A 23895-nucleotide genomic window follows, 5' to 3' on the forward strand; every position below is an offset into this window, starting at 1 on the left:
CTTTAAAAACACTTAAATTCAAAGCTGTGGCTCATACTTTGAGGTGACAATACTTAAGAATCTAAACTAAGTATATTGATCTATTGGTTAGACTGCCTTAGCATTGTTTCCTCCGAGAGTTCCTGGACATAGGAGCAGAGTCATGTTCCTGTTCCTGATCTGAAATACCAGGAACAGTATTATGCAAAAAGGGCTACAGTGACCATGTCATGTCATTATATTTGTGGTTTGATTAACATATTGTTTAAATGTGAGGACTAGAAATACACATACAAATGAGTTGGTTCAGATGTCTCTCTTTTCAAACAATGTAACAGAATGCATAATTGGGGAATGATGAACAACTTGCCAGAGGATTTAGGTTCAATGTTTTAGTAGGATTTTTTTATATGGCAGTCATGTTGTATTTTTGAGGCAGTCCTCCTCAAACTCTACGGTTTCCAGGGAATAGTCTCATTCTCAATAATGAGATAGTTGAGTGGAATCATATGTTTTGGATGTGTTGCTGCCTTCATTCCTGTTGTTTTTAAGACTAGTTGTTCATCTGTGTGCCAAAAGGCTTTACTCCGAAGGCAACATAGCTACTTTGAGAAAAACTTTTATTTATATCAACTGTTGGTGTTATGTGATGGTGGTAATGGTGTGATGATAATGATGTTAATTATAATGCCAGGCATATCTTTGGTGAGAAAAAAAACACACTTAAAGTATTGATGTGGCACTCCCAGGGGACACCGGACTCAAAGACAAAGAAAGGGTGAAGATTATATTTCTTGTATAATCTAAAAATTCAATGTCATTGCCTCCGGGACTACAAATTGAAAGTTATTTTCTCTGAAAAGAGAAAACAACTGTGGTTTCAGTGGTAATAATGATGTGGGAACAATTTCAATTAACTATCAATATATCTGACTGAAATCATCATGGAATCACAATGGTAAATCTTAAAAAACTGACACTAGTTAGGATGTGTTACATCATCTGATAATATCTCATGATTCCTGGATTGTTTGATATAATCTGAATCATTGCTGTTCCAAATCCTAACCAGTATCATTTGATGGACTGTGAAACTGAGATAATGATGATGATGATGATGATAATGATCATCATCATCAATATGGATTTTTATCACTCAGAATGTGCGTAGTCCAGCATACCTGTGCAGACCAGAATTGTTATTTTACCAACTTTGAAACCATAAGTGCACAGCAATAGTCACTTGACAGTACAAAGTGAAAACTCACATTGTGACCTGATTTTTCATCACCATGCAAACTAATAGCATCACTATTCCCAATTATAGGAAAAATAATACTCAGAGTACACTCAAAGTACACTGTAGCCCGCCTCCTATAAGCCCACACGAGTCCTGAGATCATCAGGAGAGGCCTCCTCTCGATCCCATCACTGTCACAAGAGAGAGGGACTTTTTGGTGGTGGCCTTCTGACTTTGAAACTCTTTCCCCAAAGAAGTATGTTCTGTTCCCTTCTTATTGGCCTTTCACTCCCAGGTGAAAACCTTTTTATGGAAGCAGGCCGTCCCCCACAACACACAATAGCAGTTATTTTGGCCAGACAAGGCTCATATGGCCAAAGATCTGGTGATCTGAGATGTTTAGTTTAATGTTTACTGTGTTAGGACAACCTCAGTGGCCTGAGGTGTAGAGATTTTAATGATAATGATATATGTGATTATGTTTATGCTTATTTATATCTATGTAATTTTTATTTTATGCAATGTGCTGATTTATTGTTTATATGTTGGGTTGGTTGGATGATTGTTTTTTGTATTAGGTAGTTGTTTCTATGTTGTTTGCTGCTTTGAGTCCCATTCATTGGAGAAAATTGGGATAAAAGTAAATAAATGAAAAAATGGATAATAATAGACACAGCTTTCCAAGCATTTTATGTTGGTGACACACTTTTTAGACATTCATCATTTTGCAACACAGTAATGCAATTGCACTAGCAAACCAAAGTTTAAACCAATCCCTTCTAAGAGTTGCGGATACATACAGAAATGACAATATATGGAAACACAAGATATGTCATGAAAACTTTGTATTAAGTAGTTGTTTCTATTTTCTTTGCTACTTTGAGTCCAATTCATTGGGAAAAAGTGGGGGAAAAGTAAATAAATAAATAATTTAATAATAATATGTGGTACTTATATCTGGATAGGAAAAATTGCTATTCACTTCCCTGCTCCTTCTCCAACCTCCACCCCCTTCTAAGAGATACGGATACATATAAAAATGGTAATACAGTAGAGTCTCACTTATCCAAGACTTGCTTATCCAAGCTTCTGGATTATCCAACGCATTTTTGTAGTCAATGTTTTCAATAAATCATGATATTTTGGTGCTAAATTAGTAAATACAGTAATTACAACATAACATTACTGCGTATTGAACTACTTTTTCTGACAAATTTGTTGTATAACATGATGTTTTGGTGCTTAATTTGTAAAATCATAACCTAATTTGATGTTTACTAGGCTTTTCCTTAATCCCTCCTTATTATCCAAGATATTCGCTTATCCAAGCTTCTGCCAGCCCGTTTAGCTTGGATAAGTGAGACTCTACTGTATATGGAAACACAGCATATCTCATGAAAACGTTGCGTTTATATTTTTTAAAATATATGATTTATTGCTTATTTCACATAGACTCAGATGTTTTTCATTATGTTCACATGACACACCTACACGCTTCAGCCAGCACAGCAACATATCACAACACAGAGTTTAGAAAGCGATATACAATCCCAGTTCATGGATGTGCTTTAGAGAGTGTATGAACCAGATGAACAAAAAATCCTTTGATTTGCATCTTGTCACTTTAGACTTTTCTTATTACAATGAATTTTAAGGAAGAATGTAGGCTAAGACTCTACAAAGGCATAGTTACAATGTCATACTTATGCTCCATCTTTTGACCCAACCCCTGGAACCTATTTCCCATCACTGGGATGAAGGTTGGCTTTTGAGGCAGGTTTTGTGGGCCTTTCCCCATCATGGCAATGGTGCCACAATCATACATGTAACATGAAGCAGTTACAAGATCGTAAGTCAAATGTACATTGTAACTACTTGATAGCATGTCAGCCATCATGTTTGCAAATATTCCGAGTAATGTTTATAGTCCAGATTTCATTCTGGACTAGTGAATGAAATCAATTTCCAATGCAAGCAAACTTTGGATATGTTTTTATGTACACTTTTCTGGGGAGTCCATAGCTTTCAACGGATTCTCACAAGGGTCCGCAATCTGAAAAGTTTACAAACATTTCTTTGATTGGAAATGCCGGTGGATGAAACTGGAATTTTCTGGGTGCAAATTTTCTGGGTTTAACAATAGGTATGCATGACATACGTGATAGTCAGATGTTGTGCAAATGCTACTGGAAACACCAGTGTTCCCTTCAATAATTAGAATACATGTAAACATTATGAGGAAAAAAATGTCACATAAAGAAGAATCTGAAGGAGATTTTTTAGCAGGCCTCTCATTGGTTGTTCAAACTTAGGGCCCTTCCACACAACCATATAACCTAGAACAGAGGTCCTCAAACTTTTTACGCCAAGGGCCGGTCCACAATCCTTCAGACTGTTGAGGGGCCGGATTATCATTTTTTTAAAAATACAAACAAATTCTGATGCACACTGCACATGTCTTATTTGTAGTGCAAAAACAACAACAACAACAACAAGAACAAGAACAATGAAAGAACTAAGGCAGGAATGAAGGGGTAGGAGGAAATGGCCATATAAGGAGGTACGAGCAGGCCAGGAACACAGCCGATGGGTTAACACATGGTTTCCCTGAAATCATGTGTTTTGAGAGAAACGAAAGTAATGAAATGTAATACTGCACCACAAATATGCACCAATGGTTTGATATGTGGGCGGTCGTAAACTGAACCCACTGAATTGTATAAATAGACACTCGACCCTGTCTGCGGGGTTCTCCCTTTTCAGCATCTAGTTGTGCATGGGATGAACCTCTGCAGCTGCAGGAAACTTTTAGTAAACTGCTTTCTTTGGAAAAAACCTCCAGTTGTCTGTCTCCTACTTCCACTGCGTCCGCACAGACACACAAGCCGAGAAGAGGGGAAGTCTGGTTTCCGCTACAATAGCACAATATTAGCATTATATATTACTTTATTGAACTATACCACTATACTGTAATATTATTAGTAATATTATATGTAATATAGAATATATAATTAATATTATTATATGGTATTATTATTAGTGTTATATTGTATTACATTATAATATTATTATCAATATTATATGTATACAATATATTATATTATAAAACTGAGGGCGGGGGCCAGGTAAATGACCTCGGAGGGCCGCATCCGGCCCCCGGGCCTTAGTTTGGGGACCCCTGACCTAGAATATCAAGGCAGAAAATCTCACAATATCTGCTTTGAACTGGAATATATGGCAGTGTAGATTCAGATAACCCTGTTCAAAGCAGATATTGTGGGATTTTCTGCCTTGATATTCTGGGATATAGGGCTGTGTGGAAGGGCCCTTAGTCATATAAAATCAAAACAGAAAATATTTCAAAATACAAAAGAAGATACAAATAGTAAGCTTTCTCTTAAGGAAGTTAGGCACATTTAAACTTCCTATTATTAAAAAAATAAATACTATTAAATAAGACATGGGCACATAAAGTATCTTAATTTTGTAGTATTTTTCCTCTTCAGGCTCAATGACGGATACACAACATAAACTGACAATTGTATATGTACACTATGTCCTCCACTTGTACAGAGGTTAGGGGCCAAGAATCCCTGCAAAAGTGTAAAAAACATGCAAATTAAAAAAATTCAGAGAATACTTTTCTAGGGCCCCTTTCACACAGCTGAATAAAATCCCACATTATCTGCTTTGCACTGAAATATATGGCAGTGTGGACTCAGATAACCCAGTTCAAAGCAGATATTGTGGATTTTCTGCCTTAATATTCTGGGGTATAGGGCTGTGTAGAAGGACCCCATGAATCTCTCTAGATCAGTGGTTCTCAACCTGTGGGTCCCCAGATATTTTGGCCTTCAACTCCCAAAACCCTAACAGCTGGTAAATTGGCTGGGATTAGTAGGCCAAAACACCTGGGGACCCACAAGTTGAGAACCACTGTTCTAGATCCTCCTGCACAATTTTGTGGTCTAGTTCCGCTGGACCATAGATTCACATTGGAGTATCTAGCAATTACTAGAGAGAACGTATCAATCAGATTTGTGAATAAACAAATCCACAAATGTGGAAACCCACAAATGTGGTTACTTTATGTGTGGGGCGATGGGGGTAGAGGTTGGAGAAGTTGCAGGGAAGTGAATAGCAGTTTTTCCTACCCAGATATAAGTACCATATAACTCAATGGGACATATTACAGTAGAGTCTCACTAATCCAAGCCTTGCTTATCCAAGCCTCTGGATAATCCAAGCCATTTTTGTAGTCAATGTTTTCAATATATCGTGATATTTTGGTGCTAAATTCGTAAATACAGTAATTACAACATAACATTACTGCGTATTGGACTACTTTTTCTGTCAAATTTGTTGTATAACATGAAGTTTTGGTGCTTAATTTGTAAAATCATAACCTAATTTGATGTTTAATAGGCATTTCCTTAATCCCTCCTTATTATCCAAGATATTCGCTTATCCAAGCTTCTGCCAGCCCGTTCCAAGCTAAAGTGAGACTCTACTGTACTAGGTAAGTAAGTATAGGATATGGAGCCACCCGTGGCGCAGCAGATTAAACCGCTGAGCTGCTGAACTTGCTGACCAAAAGGTCGGCAGTTCAAGTCCAGGAAGTGCGGTGAGCTCCTGCTGTTAGCCCCAGCATCTGCCAACCTAGAAGTCCGAAAACATGCACATGTGAGTGGATGAATAGGTACCGCTCCGGCGGGGAGGTAATGGTCCTCTATGTAGTCATGCCGGCAACATGATCTTGGAGGCATCTATGGACAACACTGACTCTTCGGCTTAGAAATGGAGATGAGCACCAACCCCAGAGTCGTACACGACTAGACTTACTATCGGGGAAAACCTTTACCTTAAGTATAGGATTGCAGCCTAGAATTACCTGAAGGTAAAAAAAAGTCATTAAGAAACCCTGCAATATGAAGCTATGGGCACAAAAAAAGGACATTGCTCTCTCAAACAAGAAGTCAGTGAAACTTTCCATCAGATCCTAGTTTTTTTAGCATTTCTGAGAGTACGACAATGATATCAAGCCTGCACAACCTGTGGCCCTACAACGGCTTTGGCCTCCGACTCCCAGAAGCCCTAGCAAGCTTGTCCAATGGCCAGGAATTCTGGGAATTGGAGGCCAAAATACTTGGAGGGCCACAGGTTGTTCACGGATAACCATGAACACAGAACATCTTACATTTGCGGGATTCACATTCCCTTGCTATCTCTTCCTGGCCCTTTTCCTTGGATGCCTAACCTATATTTCTAAATGCCCAATTGAAGTTTAAGTTACTGAAATGCTAAACATTCGGAGAGCAGACTTGGAGAGGGTAGGATTCTTGTTTTGCCTCCCTGCCACAGATAGAGCCCTAAAATACCCTCAGACATGTACAGACCATACCTGTTTCACAAAGCACTTGGCAGCACTGTAAGAAGATGTCAAAAATACTTTGCAAAATTTGGCTCACACCTTAAAAGAAACAATACATCAGCTGCAGAATACACAGACTATTCTGACAACAAAATGGAAAGCCATTTCTTCAGACTGGTTCACATGGCTGCATGGGACCACACATCATATTCCAGCAAATGCCTTGCAATGCATACTAAAAGATAAATGCTGTAAAAAATTTCAAATCTTACAGTACAATTACAATATGATGCCCATATTTACTGCAAAAATGATATATAATGTTTAAAACACCATTTTGTATAGAAGGCAATTACTGTTTATCCTGGGACATAACTGTGTTAGACAATGAGATTTGACTCCAAATAATGCTTTGGATCTTCTAGATCTAATCCAAATAATGCTTTGGATCCTCCAGATCTAATCATACTTGGATCCAGTGCTACTGAAATCAGGTGTTTTAATTTAATATGCATTAATTTGTCCCATCAATTTCAGTGTGTTTGCTTGAACACAACTATATTGGAGGTAGGATCAAGACCCTATAGCTCCCCCAAAATTACCGTATATACTTGAGTATAAACCGACCCGAATATAAGCCGAGGCACTTAATTTTACCACAAAAAAACTGGGAAAACATTGACTCCAGTATAAACCGAGGGTGGTAAATTTCAGAAATAAAAATAGATACCAATAAAATTACATTAATTGTAATTTTAGGTTAAATGTTTTTGAATATTTACATAAAGCTCAAATTTAAAATAAGACTGTCCAACTCTAATCAAATCATTATTTTCATTTTCTTCAATGTAAATGTGCTTATGTATCCTTTTAATAATAATAGAGTAAAATAATACATGTAATAATAATAATAAATACAGGAAAATAATACAAGTAATAATAAATAGAGTAAAATAATAAATGCAATAATAACAATAAGATCAGAGTAAAATAATAAATGTATTATTATTAATAATAATAAAAATAGAGTAAAATAAATGTAATAGTAGCAACAATAATAGAGAAAAATAATAAATGTAATAATACCAATAATAATAGAGAAAAATAATAAATGTACCATATATTCTCGAGTATAAGCTGACCCAAACATAAGCCAACCCTCACCCAAGTATAAGCCGAGGGGGGCTTTTTCAGTCTTTAAAAAAGGGCTGAAAAACTAGGCTTATACTCGAGTATATACAGTAACTGGCAAGTCAGAAGTTTCATATTTAGCTTTTAAAGAACTCGGTAGTATCATAGGGCTTGATTCTCAGCTTATATGTGCCAAGCTGTTAAATCTTAGTCATTTAATTAACTCCATGTTACCTTTAGTGCATTCCTTAGGGACCAAGTGAACAGCCTCATTTGCAGTAGTAACTACCAACATGCACATGAATATCTCACTGAGAATTGAGTTTGGTTCAGTTTTTGAACTGGCTTTATCTCTGGTTTTTAACTGGCTGAGAGGCACAGCTAAAAGCACTAACGTGAATGCTGTTTATTTATTTAAATTATTTATATACCATTTTAAAGTTGGAAAGAGGCTATTGGCTTAACTTATATATCCATATAAAAGACTGTCAAAGGAAAAGCAGTCTTTACTCTCAATTTTAGAATTTTTTTAAAGAAGCAATATAAAAGTAAATGGGTAGGGAGAAGGGAGGAAAGCAAGGAAAGGAAACTTTTATTTATATACCCTACCCAGTATAGTGTAGTGGTTTGATGACTGAACTAAGTCTTTAGCCCCTCCTACACAGCTGTATAAAATCCATATTATCTGCTTTGAACTGGGTTATATGGCAGTGTAGACTCAGATAATTCAGTTTAAAGCAGATAACGTGGATTATCTGCCTTGATATTCTGGATGATGTGACAGTACAGAACAGCACTTTGAAGACCAGGGTTCAAATTCTTGTTCAGCTATAGAAACCCACTGGGTGACCTTTGGCAAGTCACACTCTCTCGGCCCCAGAGAAAAACAAAAGCAAACTCTTTCTGAACAAATCTTGCCAAGAAAATCCCATGCTAAATTCTTCTTAGGGCCCTTCCACACAGCCATATAACCCAGAATATCAAAGCAGATAACCCACAACATCTACTTTGAACTGGGTTATCTGAGTCTTGATGTTCTGGATTATATGGCAGTGTAGAAGGGCCCTTAGACTTTCCAAAATGACTTGAAAGCCCAATATAAACAAACTCAGTACATTTTTTTTAAAATTTCACATGTTTATACACACCCCACAAACATTATTGTGATATCCACAGAAATTTGCTTTGGGAAATAGTTAATGCTTGGAGAACAACTGTGTAGGTTCACGATGATTTGTTAAAATGTGAGCACTTTTCTGCCAAAGTGGATTGAACATGGCCAGAGAACGATGCCCCCAGAGGTCTTGTAAAGTCTACTGCTCTCAATTGATCTAAATGTAAAGTGTATTAGAAATAAATTTAAGTGCAACCTTAATGTTCTTTGTCTTTCCTTCTCTCTATTCTGACTGGATTTGTTCCAGTTCATTAATTGGGTTTATTTTCAATAATCAATATGGTAAGCTTTTGATTATTTATAATTTCTCTTTTATTTTGTTCAGTTGATATCTCTTTCTTGGAAAAAGTTCAACCCAATTTAGACAAGAACTTTTCCAAAGTGTTGTCTAGTTACAATGGGCCCTTCCGCACAGCCATATAACCCAGAATATCAAGGCAGAGAATCCACAATATCTGCTTTGAACTGGGTTATTTGAATCCACACTGCCATATAATCCAGTTCAATGTGGATTTCATACAGCTGTGTGGAAGTAGCCAATGTTGCTTCTGTCTGGTAATTGACATGGTAGATGGACTCAATTGTTCACTTTTTTCATGTCAGGAGCGACTTGAGAAACTGCAAGTCGCTTCTGGTGTGAGAGAATTGTACGTCTGCAAGGACGTTGCCCAGGGGATGCCTGGATGTTTAGATGTTTTTACTATCCTTGTGGGAGGCTTTTCTCATGTTCCTGCGTGGAGCTGAAGCTAATAGAGGGAGCTCATCTGTGCTCTCCCCAGGTTGGATTCGAACTGGCAACCTTCAGGTCACCAACCCATCCTTCAAGTCAGCAGTCCTGCCAGCACAAGGGTTTAACCCACTCTACCACCGAGGGCACCGGTGTTGGATTTGTACTTTTCCTCTCATTTTGATTTACATGAAGGATGAGAAGGTGTGGTCCTCAAGATGTTGTTAGACTACAACTTCCATCTTTCCCCATATCCTGTAGTGGCAAATGAAGGTGGTGGCTGCAGTCCAACAATATCTTTGGCTTTTCACACCTTCCCTACTCCCTCATTTACAAGCCACAACCATTTCCTAGCATGACAAAGGATGGTATTTTTCCACATCCCCCACTATGTGCAGAAACTACACAACAGATAGAAGTAAGATATAATACAATCGCCATCAAGAAGGAGGGTGCATGTGCAAATGGGAAACTGGCACTCTTTGTGCATGCGCATCTCTCAGAAAAAATCCGTGAAGCAGTGAGGGAGTGAAAAGCGAACCGCAAAGTAGGGAGGAAACACTGTACTCTGAAATTTTTAAAATTATTCTGTGAGGACATCTAAGATTACTTCATATTAGTGGGTTTTGAATGAGTAAACTGTTTGGACTAACTCCTTTGGGAAGAATGAGGCCAGGAAGGGAGCTGACTCTCTCCTTGTAAATTGGCCTTTCTTCTTTAATCTAACTGAAACAAAGACATGCAGAAATAGATCAGCACACCTCCTGGAATTCTTTGACATTTGCCTGAACTGGTTTCAGGGCCAATTTGTGAACAAATGACATGTTTGATGAGTGTCTGCCTTAGAAGCCGTTAAAAGAAAATTACACGTTTCCACTACTTGTTACTGTTGTAACATAAATGGACATGGGCTTTGAAAGGATTAAAAACCCCAATCTTCCCCTACCTTACTGAGAAGTCACTTGAATGGTATTGTACTGTAAAGTTAGGATAGGAGTGGATATGGGACCTGGTTCCTGATTCCTGCTGGGATACATCATTTTGAAAATGCTTGAGGATATGAGGGAAAAGGAGAGAATGCAGGAATCTTCTGCTGGAAAAAGCTCAGTTGGGAAGGGGATGTAAACCTGTTTAAGAACACAAGAAAGGAACAATCCTTATGCATGCATTAGAAAATGGTATGTATTTGTTCAGCTCTTTTGGTACTAGCAGTTTTATGGATTCTAATCAGATACATAGAGTCCTTCATTCCCTTTCTTTCTTATCCTGAAACAGACCAATACAGCTGTCTCCTTGAAAACTGCACAGTGTGACGTACAAGGTTTGATTTCAGGATCCCCTGTAGATATCAAAATCTGTGGATGCTCAAATCTCATGATATACAATGTTATGGTGAAACGGAGTCCCTCATCTAAAATGGCAAAAATCAACGTTTCCTTTTGAAGCTTTTAAAAATATTTTAAAGCTGTGGATAGTTGAGGAAGAACTTCCTATGGAAAGTGTTGTTCAGCGAAAAATAAATACTTGAATAATCATTCCAAACAAGACTGGAATAGGAAATAGCACTGTTTAATTGACAAAATGGAAAGAAATTATAGGTACAGAACGTTGAACCAGGCCATCCAGACAATGAAATCCATGTATTGATATAAGTGGACCTAGAGGGGAGTGGGAGATTCATGGGGAAACTAATGATCTATACTGATCATTATCAGTATAGATAATGATCAGTATATGAACCAGGTATTAAGCAGCTGTGGCACAGCTGGTTAATAGCCAGCTGCAATAAATCACTATGACCAAGAGGTCATGAGTTCGAAGCCAGCCCGTGTCAGAGTGAGCACCCAACCATTAAAAAAATAGCCCTGCTCGTTGTTGACCTAAGCAACCCAAAAGATAATTGCATCTATCAAGTAGGAAATGTAGGTACCGCTTATGCGGGGAGGCTAATTTAACTAATTTACGACACCATAAAAATCATCCAGCAGTGTTTGGAATGAAGAAGTATCCATCAAGGACTTGGTGTCACAGTGGATGATGAAGCAGCTGCTCGCTCTGTGGCCAGAATCAAGCATACCCTCAGGAAGCTGCAAGCTGGAGAATGTTAAATTGCCTCTGTGTCTCTGTCTCTATGTTCATATGTTTGCCTGGTATGTGTACATTGTGATCTGCCCTGAGTCCCCTTCGGGGTGAGAAGAGCGGAATATAAATACTGTAAATAAATAAATAAATAAATAAATAAATAAAAGGGAAGTATAAATGGAACTTGAAACTTAGTTACAAAAACTAAATAGTCATCTACAGTGAGCTATAGCATGTCAAGGTTTGTACTGTTATGTATCACTAACTGTATGAAAAATAATAATAATAAACATTTTACAAAGTGTTGTTCAGCAGTAGAATATGCTGTCTTAGAGTGTGGTGGAGCGTCCTTTGCTGGAGGATTTCAAGCAGAGGCAGGATGGCCATCTGTTGAGAGTATTTTGGTTGTATTCCTGCATGGCAGAATGGGTTGGACTGGATGGCCTTTGGAGTCTCTTTCAGCTTCAGGATTCTATGACTGTGGATGGATACAGAGGGCTGGCTATATTTTCCTATGTAAGAAAGTGAGGTTGTGCAGTGAGGAGGTGGACAGCAGAGATGACAAAGTAACATGGCTATATGGAAAATGCAGCATTTGTTGCCTACACGCTTAGAGGAGGCGAAGGGAAAGCACTAACCTGCGGTGCCTGTGAATCTGAGGGAGGGGAGCATCATGCCAGACTGTGTGGGTTTGTTAATGAGAAGAGTGTGTATATACATGAAAATGTGGTGTGCACAATGTTCAAAATGCATTGCTTTATGTGGATGAAAGAAACGGAATAGATGGTATGTGTGGATAAAAAGTAAAGTAAGACAGTCAGCCTTCCATATCCATAAATTCTACACCCAAAGATTCAACCATCAATGGATTAAGAAAAAAATTAATTCCAAAATGCAAATGTTTGCTATTTTACATAAGGAATGCTATTTTAGTATGCTGTTGAATATAGTGGGACTTGAGCATCCACAGCTATTGGTATCCATAGTATGTGTGTGTCCTGGAACCAAATCCCAGCAGATACCAAGCAGGCCCACTGTATAGTTTTCAAGAGCACAACTGTATCCATCTATTTCAAGATAAGAAGAAAAGGCTTTGAGGGAGAGAATCTCAATCTATGTATCTGAGTCAAACATGCGATGGGGCCCTTGAACCAAACTAGTAGGTACCAAGGTACCTACTGATACAGGAAGCAGGGAAAAAGTAGCCTATATCTATGAGAGAAGGTGTCAACAGGAATATATGCCATTCCCATGTGCGCAAGAGAGAGCTAGGATGGGGGAGCAGGTCCCACTGTCTATGAGAAAACATCTGGCAATGAGACAAAAGATCTTAAAAGGAGAAGGGCAACCAAAAGGGTCAAAGATTTGGAGGACAAGCCCTATTAGGTTGCTAGCTGAGTATGTTGAACTTGGAGAAAAGAAGGCTGAGTGGGGACATGAGAGCAAACCCACAGCCAAGGGGGCGGTTTAGGGGTTCAAACCACCCTCAAAATTTTTCAAGTTTAAAAAAACTTGGTTTACCCATGAATTTTTACTGGTTAACCAAATCCCCCTGCCAAGCGTATGAGAAGAAAAATTAGAGTCCTTCCAGAACTGCAAGCACTATCTCAACCACATTTTGATTCGTCACACCATCATTACCTACCTTTCTACCAATTTACATTGCAATAGCAGCAATAGATGACATAGTGGAAGCGACCATAGTGGAAGCTGCCAAAATGTGGTAGTGAGCAGGCAAAGCCTAAGGCACGGGAAGGGGGATTTGACCTGGATTGCAGGTAAAAACTAAGGAAACTGTGGACTGAGGTGTCCACCACTAGTTCATCTAGTCCAAGCCCTGCCAAAGAAACCATGGAACAGGAGCAAAGAGAAGAAGCTGAGTCTTTGTTAGACCTTTATATGAACAAGACAGTTTCTGATGACCAAGCGAAAACTCAATTAGTGCAAAATCCACAGACTCCATTGCCAGAATATGTATTTTCTGTGGATAAGAAGAGGCATCTAAGATTTCAACCCAAATGATTCAGCAGATTCCCCTGGTTAGCCTACTCATTTCATCTACAAGGTGCACTCTGTAAGTACGGTGTGGTGTTTGGAGAAGTTGGGAGTAAAGGTGGTCATCAGAAGCTTGGTACATTGGTTGTTAAACCATTTGTACGATAGCAAAATGCAATAGAACAGAGTACCATCAGAACATCTTGTGCTCGGCTGAAAATTTCTTGCTAATTCACAGTGGAAAACATCTTGATGTAACCTGATATCATGATAAAGGTAAAAAGAAGAAAGCAGAAGAAAACAGAAAGAAACTTTGGCCAATTATGGAAACTATTGTCCTTTGTGGATGACAAGAACGGTCTTTAAGAGGGAGCAATGATTCAGGGCCTATTACCTGTGAAGAATCTTTGCACAATGATGGTAATTTCAGGGCCTTGTTGATCAGGAGACACTGACCTGAAAAGTCATCTGGGGAGGAGGGGGATTTCAACCCCTCCCAAATTTCTGGGCTATCGGCCTACATGAGAGCCATGTTTAAGCATTGAAGTATTGGAAGAGGTGTCACACTGAATCATAGAATCATAGAGTTGGAAGAGACCTTGTGGGTCATCCAGTCCAACCCCCTGCTAAGAAGCAGGAAAATCACATTCAAAGCACTCCCAACAGATGGCCATCCAGCTTCTGTTTAAGAAGGTGCCTCCACCACACTCCAGGGCAAAAGGTTCCACTGCTGAACAGTTATACAGTGAGAAAGGTCTTCCTAATGTTTAGGTGGAATCTCCTTTCCTCTCGTTTGAATCCATTGTTCTGTGTTTTATCTCCAGGGCACCAGAAACAAGCTTGCTCCCTCCTCCCTATGACTTCCTCTCACATATTTATACATGGCTTTATCATGTCTCCTCTCAGCCTTCTCTTCTGCAGGCTAAACATGCCCAGCTCTGTAATCCGCTCCTCGTAGGGATTGTTCTCCAGACCTTTGATCATTTTAGTTGCCCTCCTCTGGACGCTTTCCAGCTTGTCAACATCTCCCTTCAACTGCGGTGCCCAGAATTGGACACAGTATTCCAGGTGTGGTCTGGCCAAGGCGGAATAGAGGGGGAGCATGACTTCCCTGGATCTAGACACTAGACTCCTATTTTGCAGGCCAAAATCCCATTGCCTTTTTTTAACTGCCACATGACATTGTAGGCTCATGTTTAACTTGTTGTCCACAAGGACTCCCAGATCCTTTTCACACGTACTGCTGTCGAGCCAGGAATTCCCCATTCTGTATCTTTGCATTTCATTTTTTCTGCCTAAGTGGAGTATCTTGCATTTGTCCCTGTTGAACTTCATTTTGTCAGTTTTGGCCCATCTCTCTAATCTGTTAAGATTGTTTTGGATTCTGCTTCTGGAGTATTAGCTATCCCTCCCAATTTGGTGTTGTCTGCAAACCTGATGATCATGCCCTCTAACTCTTCATCCAAGTCATTAATAAAGATGTTAAACAGAACCAGGCCCAGGACAGAACCCTGTGGCACTCCATTCGTCACTTATTTCGTGTCAAAAGCATTGCAAAAACAAATACATTTTAAAATGATGGGGGGAAAAAGGAAATCACAAGCAACTAAATAGTTTTAGACCAAAAACGGGCAACAGCAACCGCATTGTCCGTAGCTTTAAACAACTCCTCCTCCGTGCATGAGGCAGGACATTGTGGGCAAGCATACATATGCGGAGTTGTTTGTTCTGCTCCACAGTCACAAAAGGTGGAGGATTCCTCCAGGTAGTGCCATCTTGCCAAGTTGTCTTTTGATCTGCCCACTCCACTTCTGAGTCTGTTCAGGGACTTCCAAGTTGCCCATTCTTGGTTTGCCCCGGGAGGAAGACCCTCATGGGGGGCCATCCAGTTAGAATTGCCAGGTATAGCTGCCCAGAGGGACACCCTTGCTGTTGCTGGAGGAACATCAAGAGGAGTGGTGGTTCTCATGAAGCCCTTCCTTGATTTGAGTCTGGTGGGAGGAGGCTGATAGTCATGCAGTGGGTGGCTTTCACAGTGTTCAACCTTATTTCTCTCACCGTTAGCAGCAACTTCCCATCGCATGTCAGGAGGGGCAATGCCAGCTAACTTGTAGAGTTTATCAACAGGTGTAGGTTTAAGGCATCCTGTGATGATTCTGCATGTTTCGTTTAGTGCTATGTCCACCTGCTTCGCATGGGCAGACTTTTGCCAGACAGGACAGGCGTACTCAGCAGTTGAGAAAGACAAGGCCAGGGCTGATGTTCTTATTACTTGTGGGTCTGCACCCCATGAGCTGCCAGTCAGTTTCCGCAGGATGTTGTTGCGTGCAGCTACTTTGTGCTTGGTGTTCATGCAGTGTTTCCTATATGTTAATGTTCGATCTAAGGTGACACCAAGATATTTAGGATGGAAACAGTGATGAACAGAAAGCATTGGTGAGCACCTGTTAGGTTCATTCACTTAGCCAATTACAGATCCACCTAACTGTAGTTTTGCCTAGCCTACATTTGACACCTCTCAACAAAGGATTCCCCCAGGAAGGAATAATACAAACTTTGAAGCTGCAAGACCATTAAATGCTAATCAAGGTGGCCAATTGCAACATTCACACCTGCCTCAAACAGGCAAGAGTTCTTTCTCCCAACCTGGACTTTGCCTATTTTCTAACAGACCTCACAACCTCTGAGGATGCCTGTGGATGGAACGTCAGGAGAGAATGCTTCTGGAACATGGCCAGACATCCCGGAAAATTCACAGCAGCCCAGTGACTCCGGTCATGAAAGCCTCCGACAACACATTGGGATACATTAGTGGTTCTCAACCTGGGGTCCCCAGATGTTTTTGCCCTACAACTCCCAGAAATGCCAGCCAATTTACCAGCTGTTAGAATTTCTGCAAGTTGAAGGCCAAAAACATCCAGGGACGCCAGGTTGAGAACCACTGCATTAGGAATAACTTCCTGGGAGTAAGAGTTTTAGAACAGCATTTCTCAACCTGGGAGTTGGGATCCCTAGGGGGGGATCATGAAGGGGGTGTCAGAGGGGTCGTCAAAGACCAGTATTTTCTGTTGGTCATGGTTCATGGTTCATGGTTGAATTCTGACATTGGTGGAGTTCAAGGGTGATTGATTGTAGGTGAGCAACTACAACTCTGAAATGTCAAGGTCTATTTCCCCACCAGTGTTCATATTTGAGCATATTGAGTATTTGTGTCAGGTTTGCTCCAGATCCATCATTATTTGAGTCCACAGTGCTCTCTGAATGTAGGTGAACTACAACTCCAAAACTCAAGTTCAGTGCCCACCAAACCCTTTCAGCATTTTCTGTTGGTCGTGTCAGTTCTGTGTGCCAAGTTTGGTTCAATTTCATTGTTGGTGGAGTTCAGAATGCTCTTTGATTGTAGGTGAACTATAAATCCCAGCAAATACAACTCCCAAATGACAAAATCATTCCCCCCACCAACCCCACTAGTATTCAGATTTCGATGTACTGGGTATTTGTGCCCAATTTGGTCCAGTGAATGAAAATACACCCTGCATATCAAATATCTACATTAAAATTCATAACAGTAGCAAAATGACAGTTATGAAGTGGCAACAAAAATAAATTTATGTTTGGGAGTGACCACAACATGAGGAAATCTATTACGGGGTCACGGAATTAGGACAGTTAAGAATTACAGCCTTAGATTGTGGTTGAGCCTCCTTAGGCAGGGTAAAGGTAAAGGTAAAGGGGTTTATATATCTGTGGAAGGTCCAGGGTGGAAGAAAGAACTCTTGTTTGCCTGAGGCAAGTGTGAATGTTGCAACTGGCCGCCTTGATTAGCATTGAATAGCCTGGCATGAATAAACCCCACCTGCCTAGTTTCCAACAGACCTCAAAACCTCTGAGGATGCCTGCCATAGATGTGGGCGAAATGTCAGGAGAAAATGCTTCTGGAACATGGCCATACAGCCCGGAAAACTCACAGCAACCCAGTGATCTTGGCCATGAAAGTCTTCAACAACAAAAAGAAAACGAACTTGTGGCACTTTATCTAGGTTTTAATTCACAACTTATACTGTGCACTTTGCTGATCTACTATTACAGCCTCACTGTTTTTAATTCTATGTTTTAATAAGTGTTTTTTAAAATTTTCTGGTTGCTACTGGTGCATGTTATTGTTTGTAGACGTATTGTATATTGTAATTGTTTTTGTATCTGATATTTCTGTGAGCCGCCCCGAGTCCCCTCCGGGGGAGATGGAGGTGGGATACAATAAACTTTTATTATTATTATTATTATTATTATTATTATTATTATTATTTTATTATGACACAGCAAACAAGATAGATATGCTGGATTTCGTATCACAAAATCACAAGTCGAACACTTCCCAAGTGTCTAGGACTGTGTGATGTATTTTCGGATGATGCGTGTAGATCCCAGTAGGGTGGCCTTTTGCAGTTGGCAGATTATGATTTTGTCAATGTCTATTGTTTCCAAATGCCGGTTGGGATCTTTTGGCACTTATTATTATTATCTTATTATTATTATTATAGATAAAGGTAAAGGTGTTCCCCGACTCTGGGGGTTGGTGCTCATCTCCATTTCTAAGCCGAAGAGCAGGTGTTGTCCGTAGACCCCTCCAAGATCCTGTGGGTGGCATGTGGAGCACCGTTACCTTCCTGCCAGAGCAGTACCTATTTACCTACTCACATTTGTATGTTTTCGAACTGCTAGGTCGGCAGAAGCTGAGGCTAACAGCGGGTGCTCACTCTGCTCCCTGGATTCGAACCTGCGACCTTTCGGTCCGCAAGTTCAGCAGCTCAGCGCTTTAATACGCTGCACCTCTGGGGGCTCAGGGCTTCCTTAGAATCATAAAATAATAGAGTTGGGAGAGACCACTTGGGCCATCTAGTCCATCTAAGAAAAGCACAATCTAAGTATCCTTCTCTGCCCCCAGTGCCAGCTGCAACAAATCACTGACCATGAGTTCGAGGCCAGCTCGGAGCCTGCGTTTGTCTCTGTCTCTGTTCTATGTTAAGGCATTGAATGTTTGCCTTATATGTGGAATGTGATCCGCCCTGAGTCCTTTTTGGGGTGAGAAGGATGGAATATAAATACTGTAATTAAATACAGAATGGGACTGAATAGCCCTTGGGGTTCCTTCCAACTCCATGATTCTATAGGAAAGGGAGAGAAAAGGCATGTGAGGTTGAGATGGGCGTGTTTGAGAGCATGTGTGGCAAGGAAAGAGCGGAAAGCAGGGGATATCGGTGCCATTGGAGACACACACCCTCCTGGATGTGGCTTCCTAGGCATCCTAAGCAAAGGAGCATCCAAGGAGGGCATCTCTCCGCCTTTCCTCCTTCCCAACCACCCTGACAATGGGAAGCAGCCCTTGCTGGCGGCGGGCATCTCTCCCTCCCTCCCTTTTCTCCTCCTCGCTCGGAGGGATTTAGCGCCTCTCCGGCGTCCAGAAATAGTCTGATGCCTCCACTCACCATCTTGCCGCCGAGGAGGGCAGGGGCAGCGGGTTGAGGGGCTGGGCGGAGGCCGGGCGAGGGGCGCTGTCCAGGGTGGTGGCCCACGCTCCCGGGCGACCTCCTTCCTTCCTTCTTCTTCCTTCCCTTGCCTGCCTTGCCTTCCTCCCGGGTCGGGAGCGCTCGCCGCCGCCGCCGCCAAAGCCAACGCCGCCGCCTTCTCCCCGCCCGCGGCTTAAGCAAAGCTCCGGCCTCCCCATACTCCCCCTCCCCTCCCTCTTTGGAGGAGCGGGGGGGGGGTGTGTGACGTCAGGGGAGGGCGGGGGTCGGACGCCTCCAATTGGGCCCCGAGGGGGAGGGAACGGCGAGGGCGGGGGTCCCAAGCAGCCCTGCCTCTGGAGAGTTGAAGCCACTGGACTTGGTGCCTCCCCCCTTTCTAGCCGCACTTGAGAAGATCCTAGGTAATGGGCAGAGTTAGTAGAGCCATAGAAACAGAACCACACTGATGTATCCCAAACTCTCTCCATCCCAGTGTTTTGGACTCAGCCCTCAGAAGACCTGATCATTGCCTTCTAGGAGCTGAAGTCCAGAACATTTGGAGGACCAGAGTTTGGGAAACCTTGTAGACCAGGAGTTCTCAACCATCCTAATGTTGTGTTGTCGAAGGCTTTCATGGCTGGGATCACAGGGTTGTCTTTCGGGCTTTGTGGCCATGTTCCAGAAGTATTCTGTCCTGACATTTCGCCCACATCCATGGCAGGCATCCTCAGAGGTTGTGAGGCATGGATAAACTAGGCAAGGAAGGTAAATATATATCTGTGGAGAGTCCAGGGTATGACAAGAGTCCTTTGTCAGTTGGAAGCCAGTGCTAATGTTTCAGTTAATCACCCTAATTAGCATTGGAAAGGTTTGTCTCTTGCCTGGAGGGCAGAGGAGCTCCAAGGACGGCTAATGACTCTGAACAAGGGATGCCCCCCAGGCAAGAGACAAACGTTTCCAATGGGATCACAAACCTGCAAAGGTAATGGCAAATGAGCACGCAAAGATACTGTGGGACTTCCAAATCCAGACAGACAAAGTTCTGGAACACAACACACCAGACATCACAGTTGTGGAAAAGAAAAAGGTTTGGATCATTGATGTCGCCATCCCAGGAGACAGTCGCATTGACGAAAAACAACAGGAAAAACTCAGCTGCTATCAGGACCTCAAGATTGAACTTCAAAGATTCTGGCAGAAACCAGTGCAGGTGGTCCCGGTGGTGATTGGCACATTGGGTGCCATGCCAAAAGATCTCAGCCAGCATTTGGAAACAATAGACATTGACAAAATTACGATCTGCCAACTGCAAAAGGCCACCCTACTGGGATCTGCACGCATCATCCGAAAATACATCACACAGTCCTAGACACTTGGGAAGTGTTTGACTTGTGATTTTGTGATACAAAATCCAGCATATCTATCTTGTTTGCTGTGTCATAAAATAATAATAATAATAATAATAACAACAACAATAACTTTATTCTTGTATCCCGCCACCATCTCCCCGAAGGGCAGCTCACATGGGGATGAGCCCAACAGTAACATAGGTTAACACGTAGCACATAAATTAAAACAATAACAAAATAAATATAAAAACAGCATAAAACACATAGAATGCAACAATGACTTTAAAAACCTGGCCACAGTACAGCATATATGGAGGGTGACTAGTGCAAAACTCTTAAGTAGGATTTGTGGGAAGTACAGTGATGATCAAGGATAGGGGCGAGGAGAACGATCTCATCAAGATACTGGAAATCTAAAAAGATATGTGGTAGAGATAAAGTGCGAAGAGAAACTGTAACCAAGCTGCATAACTGGCAGGACTATTCAATCAAATGAGCAACGGAACATCCACGTTTTAAAATCCTTACTAAAGGTAGACAATGATGGTCCCTGGGGAGAGAATTCCAGAGTCAAGGGGCCACTACCGAGAAGGCCCTCTCCCTCGTCCCCACCAACCACGCTTGGGACAGAGATGGGAGCAAGAGAAGAGCCTCCCTGGAAGATCTTAAGGCCCATGCGAAGCAAATGGACATGGCATTGAACGAAACATGCAAAATAATCACAGGATGTCTCAAACCTAGACCTGTTGATAAATGCTACAAGCTAGCTGGCATTGCCTCCCACCCGATGTGCGATGGGAAGTTGTTGCTAACTGTGGGAGAAATAAGATTGAAAACTACGAAAGCCATCCTCTGCATGGCTATCAACCTCCTCCCAATAGACTCCAATCAAGAAAACGCTTCATGAAAACCACCACTCCTCTAAATGTTCCCTTAGCAAAAGCAAGAGTATCCCTCTGGGCAGCTAAACCAGGAAATCCCAATTGGATGTCCCCCCACGAGGGTCTTCCTCCAGGGACAAACCAAAAATGAGCAACTTGGAAGTCCCTGAACAGACGTCGAAGTGGAGTTGGAAGATCAAAAGACAATCTGGCAAAATGGCACAACCTAGAAGAATCCTCCACCTTTTGTGACTGTGGAGCAGAACAGACAACTCCTCATCTGTATGCTTGTCCACAATGCCTTGCCTCATGTACAGAGGAAGAATTGCTTGAGTCTACAGACAATGCAGTTGCTGCTGTCTGTTTTTGGTCAAAAGATACTTAGTCGCTTGTGCTCCTTCTATTTTTATCAGTTTTATAATAATTTATGCAATGTTTTTCATAAGAAATAAATAAAGAAAAACTGTAATTTTGCTACCGTTATGGATCGTAATGTAAATATCTGATATGCAAGATGTATTTTCATTCACTGGACCAAATTTGGCACAAATACGCGTCACACTCACATTTGAATACTGGTGAAGTTGGGGGGTAGGTATTGATTTTGTCATTTGGGAGTTGTAGTTTATTTATTTATTTATTGCAAACATTTGTATCCCGCCCTTCTCACCCCCGAGGGGGGACTCAGGGTGGCTTACAACCAAATATAAAACAGAGTTGCTGGGATTTATAGTTAAGCTACACTCAAAGAGCATTCTGAACTCCACTAACAATAGAATGGAACCAAACTTGGCACTCAGAACTCCCTTGACCAAGAGAAAATACTGGAAGGGTCTGGTGGGCATTGGACCTTGAGTTTTGGAGTCATAGTTCACCTACATCCAGAGAGCACTGTGGACTCAAACAATTATGGATCTTGACCAAGCTTGGCATGAATGCTCGATATGCTCAAATTTGAATACTGGTGGAGTTTAGGGAAAATAGACCTTGACATTTGGGAGTTGTAGTTGCTGGGATTTATAGTTCACCTACAATCAAAGAGCCCTTTGAACCCCACCAATGATAGAACTGCGCCAAACTTCCCATACAGAACCCCATGACTAACAGAAAATACTGTAGGGATTTGGGTTCCTAAGACCATCAGAAATATGTGTTTTCGGATTGTCTTTGGTGACCCCTCTGAAACCCCCTCACGACACCCTGATCTAAAATATAGCCCACAGTAATATTCATTGGTGGTCTCCCAACCATGTAGTAACCAGGGTTATGTTGTATAAAAGAGCCTCTCACGTCTCCTCCTCCTTCCTCAATTGGATCTCAGCAGGTCCCCTCTGCCCTACTTGGCATTGTGATCTTGTTCAAGGCTGCAGATTCTTTCTCCACACACATCAGCAGCTCAGCAGAGAGCAGCCAAGAACAGGGGACACTCTCTTTGGAATTAGGGGAATGATAAACACCAGGCACTCTCTGTTTCCATAGATAATGTTTCCGTGCATCCGTTAACCTTGCAGTAAATTCCCTTGAATTTAGATGCGGGCGTCTTCTGAGAGGACGGGTGTAAAAGGGACCTGGAAAAGGAATTAGATCTACCACCATGCCGCCACTTCTAATCCCCTGAAAGTGTAAAAGTGAGCAGCCGGTTGTTTCCTTTTTAATCCCCCTTTAATCCCAGGACACGTGAAATACCGGAGGCAACAGCCATCAGCTAAACAAACTGTAAAACAATATTTTAAAGGAGAGACACTTTCCCCTCCCTAAGGCTTTTCCTTAAGTTCCCAGCAATCAATGATAAAGTGACAGGATTTTTGAATAAGTGTGTGGTGAGTAAAAATGAAATAATAATAATAATAATAATAATAATAATAATAATAATAATAATAATAATAATAATAATAACAACAACTTTATTTTTCTATCCCGCCTCCATCTCCCCATGGGGACTCAGGGCAGCTAACACGGGGCAAAAGCCCAAAAGCAAAAAACAAAGTTCAACAGATAAAAAGCATATTCCAATAAGTAAAACGCACAATCTAAATTCAGGGCGTATAACTACTGGTGTAAAATCAATGTAATGGAGCCCGATAGACTCCCAAAATTGTGCTTATTAGAACAGATAAAATCCCAACTACAGACCTCATGGATTATGCAATTGACAAATAAGAAGTTGTGGCCTTCCTGTCTCCTGCACCTTAAATGATCAAGTAAAAAAGAGTGTCAGACAAAGAATTTTGGACATAGAAACACAGAAAGATATTAGCTACTCTCAGTGGGGTTGCCAACCTAGAATGGCTGAGCCAATATAAATGTACCTTCCAAATTGCCAACTATTTAAAAATCGAAATGCCAAAACACTTTAGGGAGGTATTTACTCGAGCTAGATTTGATCAGCTTGATACAATGGTTAGAAATGGGAGATTCAACAACATCCCTTATAACGAACGATTCTGTATCTGTGGAGCACC

The 23895-nt window shown here is 41.2% G+C and overlaps 1 protein-coding gene across 1 annotated transcript in view; it reads right to left on the reverse strand.

Moving 5' to 3' along the window:
• Positions 1-19467, reverse strand: part of elovl2 (ELOVL fatty acid elongase 2) — a 90441-nt gene extending 70974 nt beyond the window's left edge. The window contains exon 1 of the mRNA XM_008114988.2: positions 19186-19467. Within this exon, the coding sequence (XP_008113195.1) occupies positions 19186-19188 (3 nt within the window). The 5' untranslated portion in view covers positions 19189-19467. The remainder of the gene's footprint in view (positions 1-19185) is intronic.
• Between the last annotated feature and the right edge of the window lie 4428 nt (positions 19468-23895).

This window comes from Anolis carolinensis, chromosome 4 (assembly GCF_035594765.1).
Source record: "Anolis carolinensis isolate JA03-04 chromosome 4, rAnoCar3.1.pri, whole genome shotgun sequence".
NCBI lineage: Eukaryota > Metazoa > Chordata > Lepidosauria > Squamata > Dactyloidae > Anolis > Anolis carolinensis.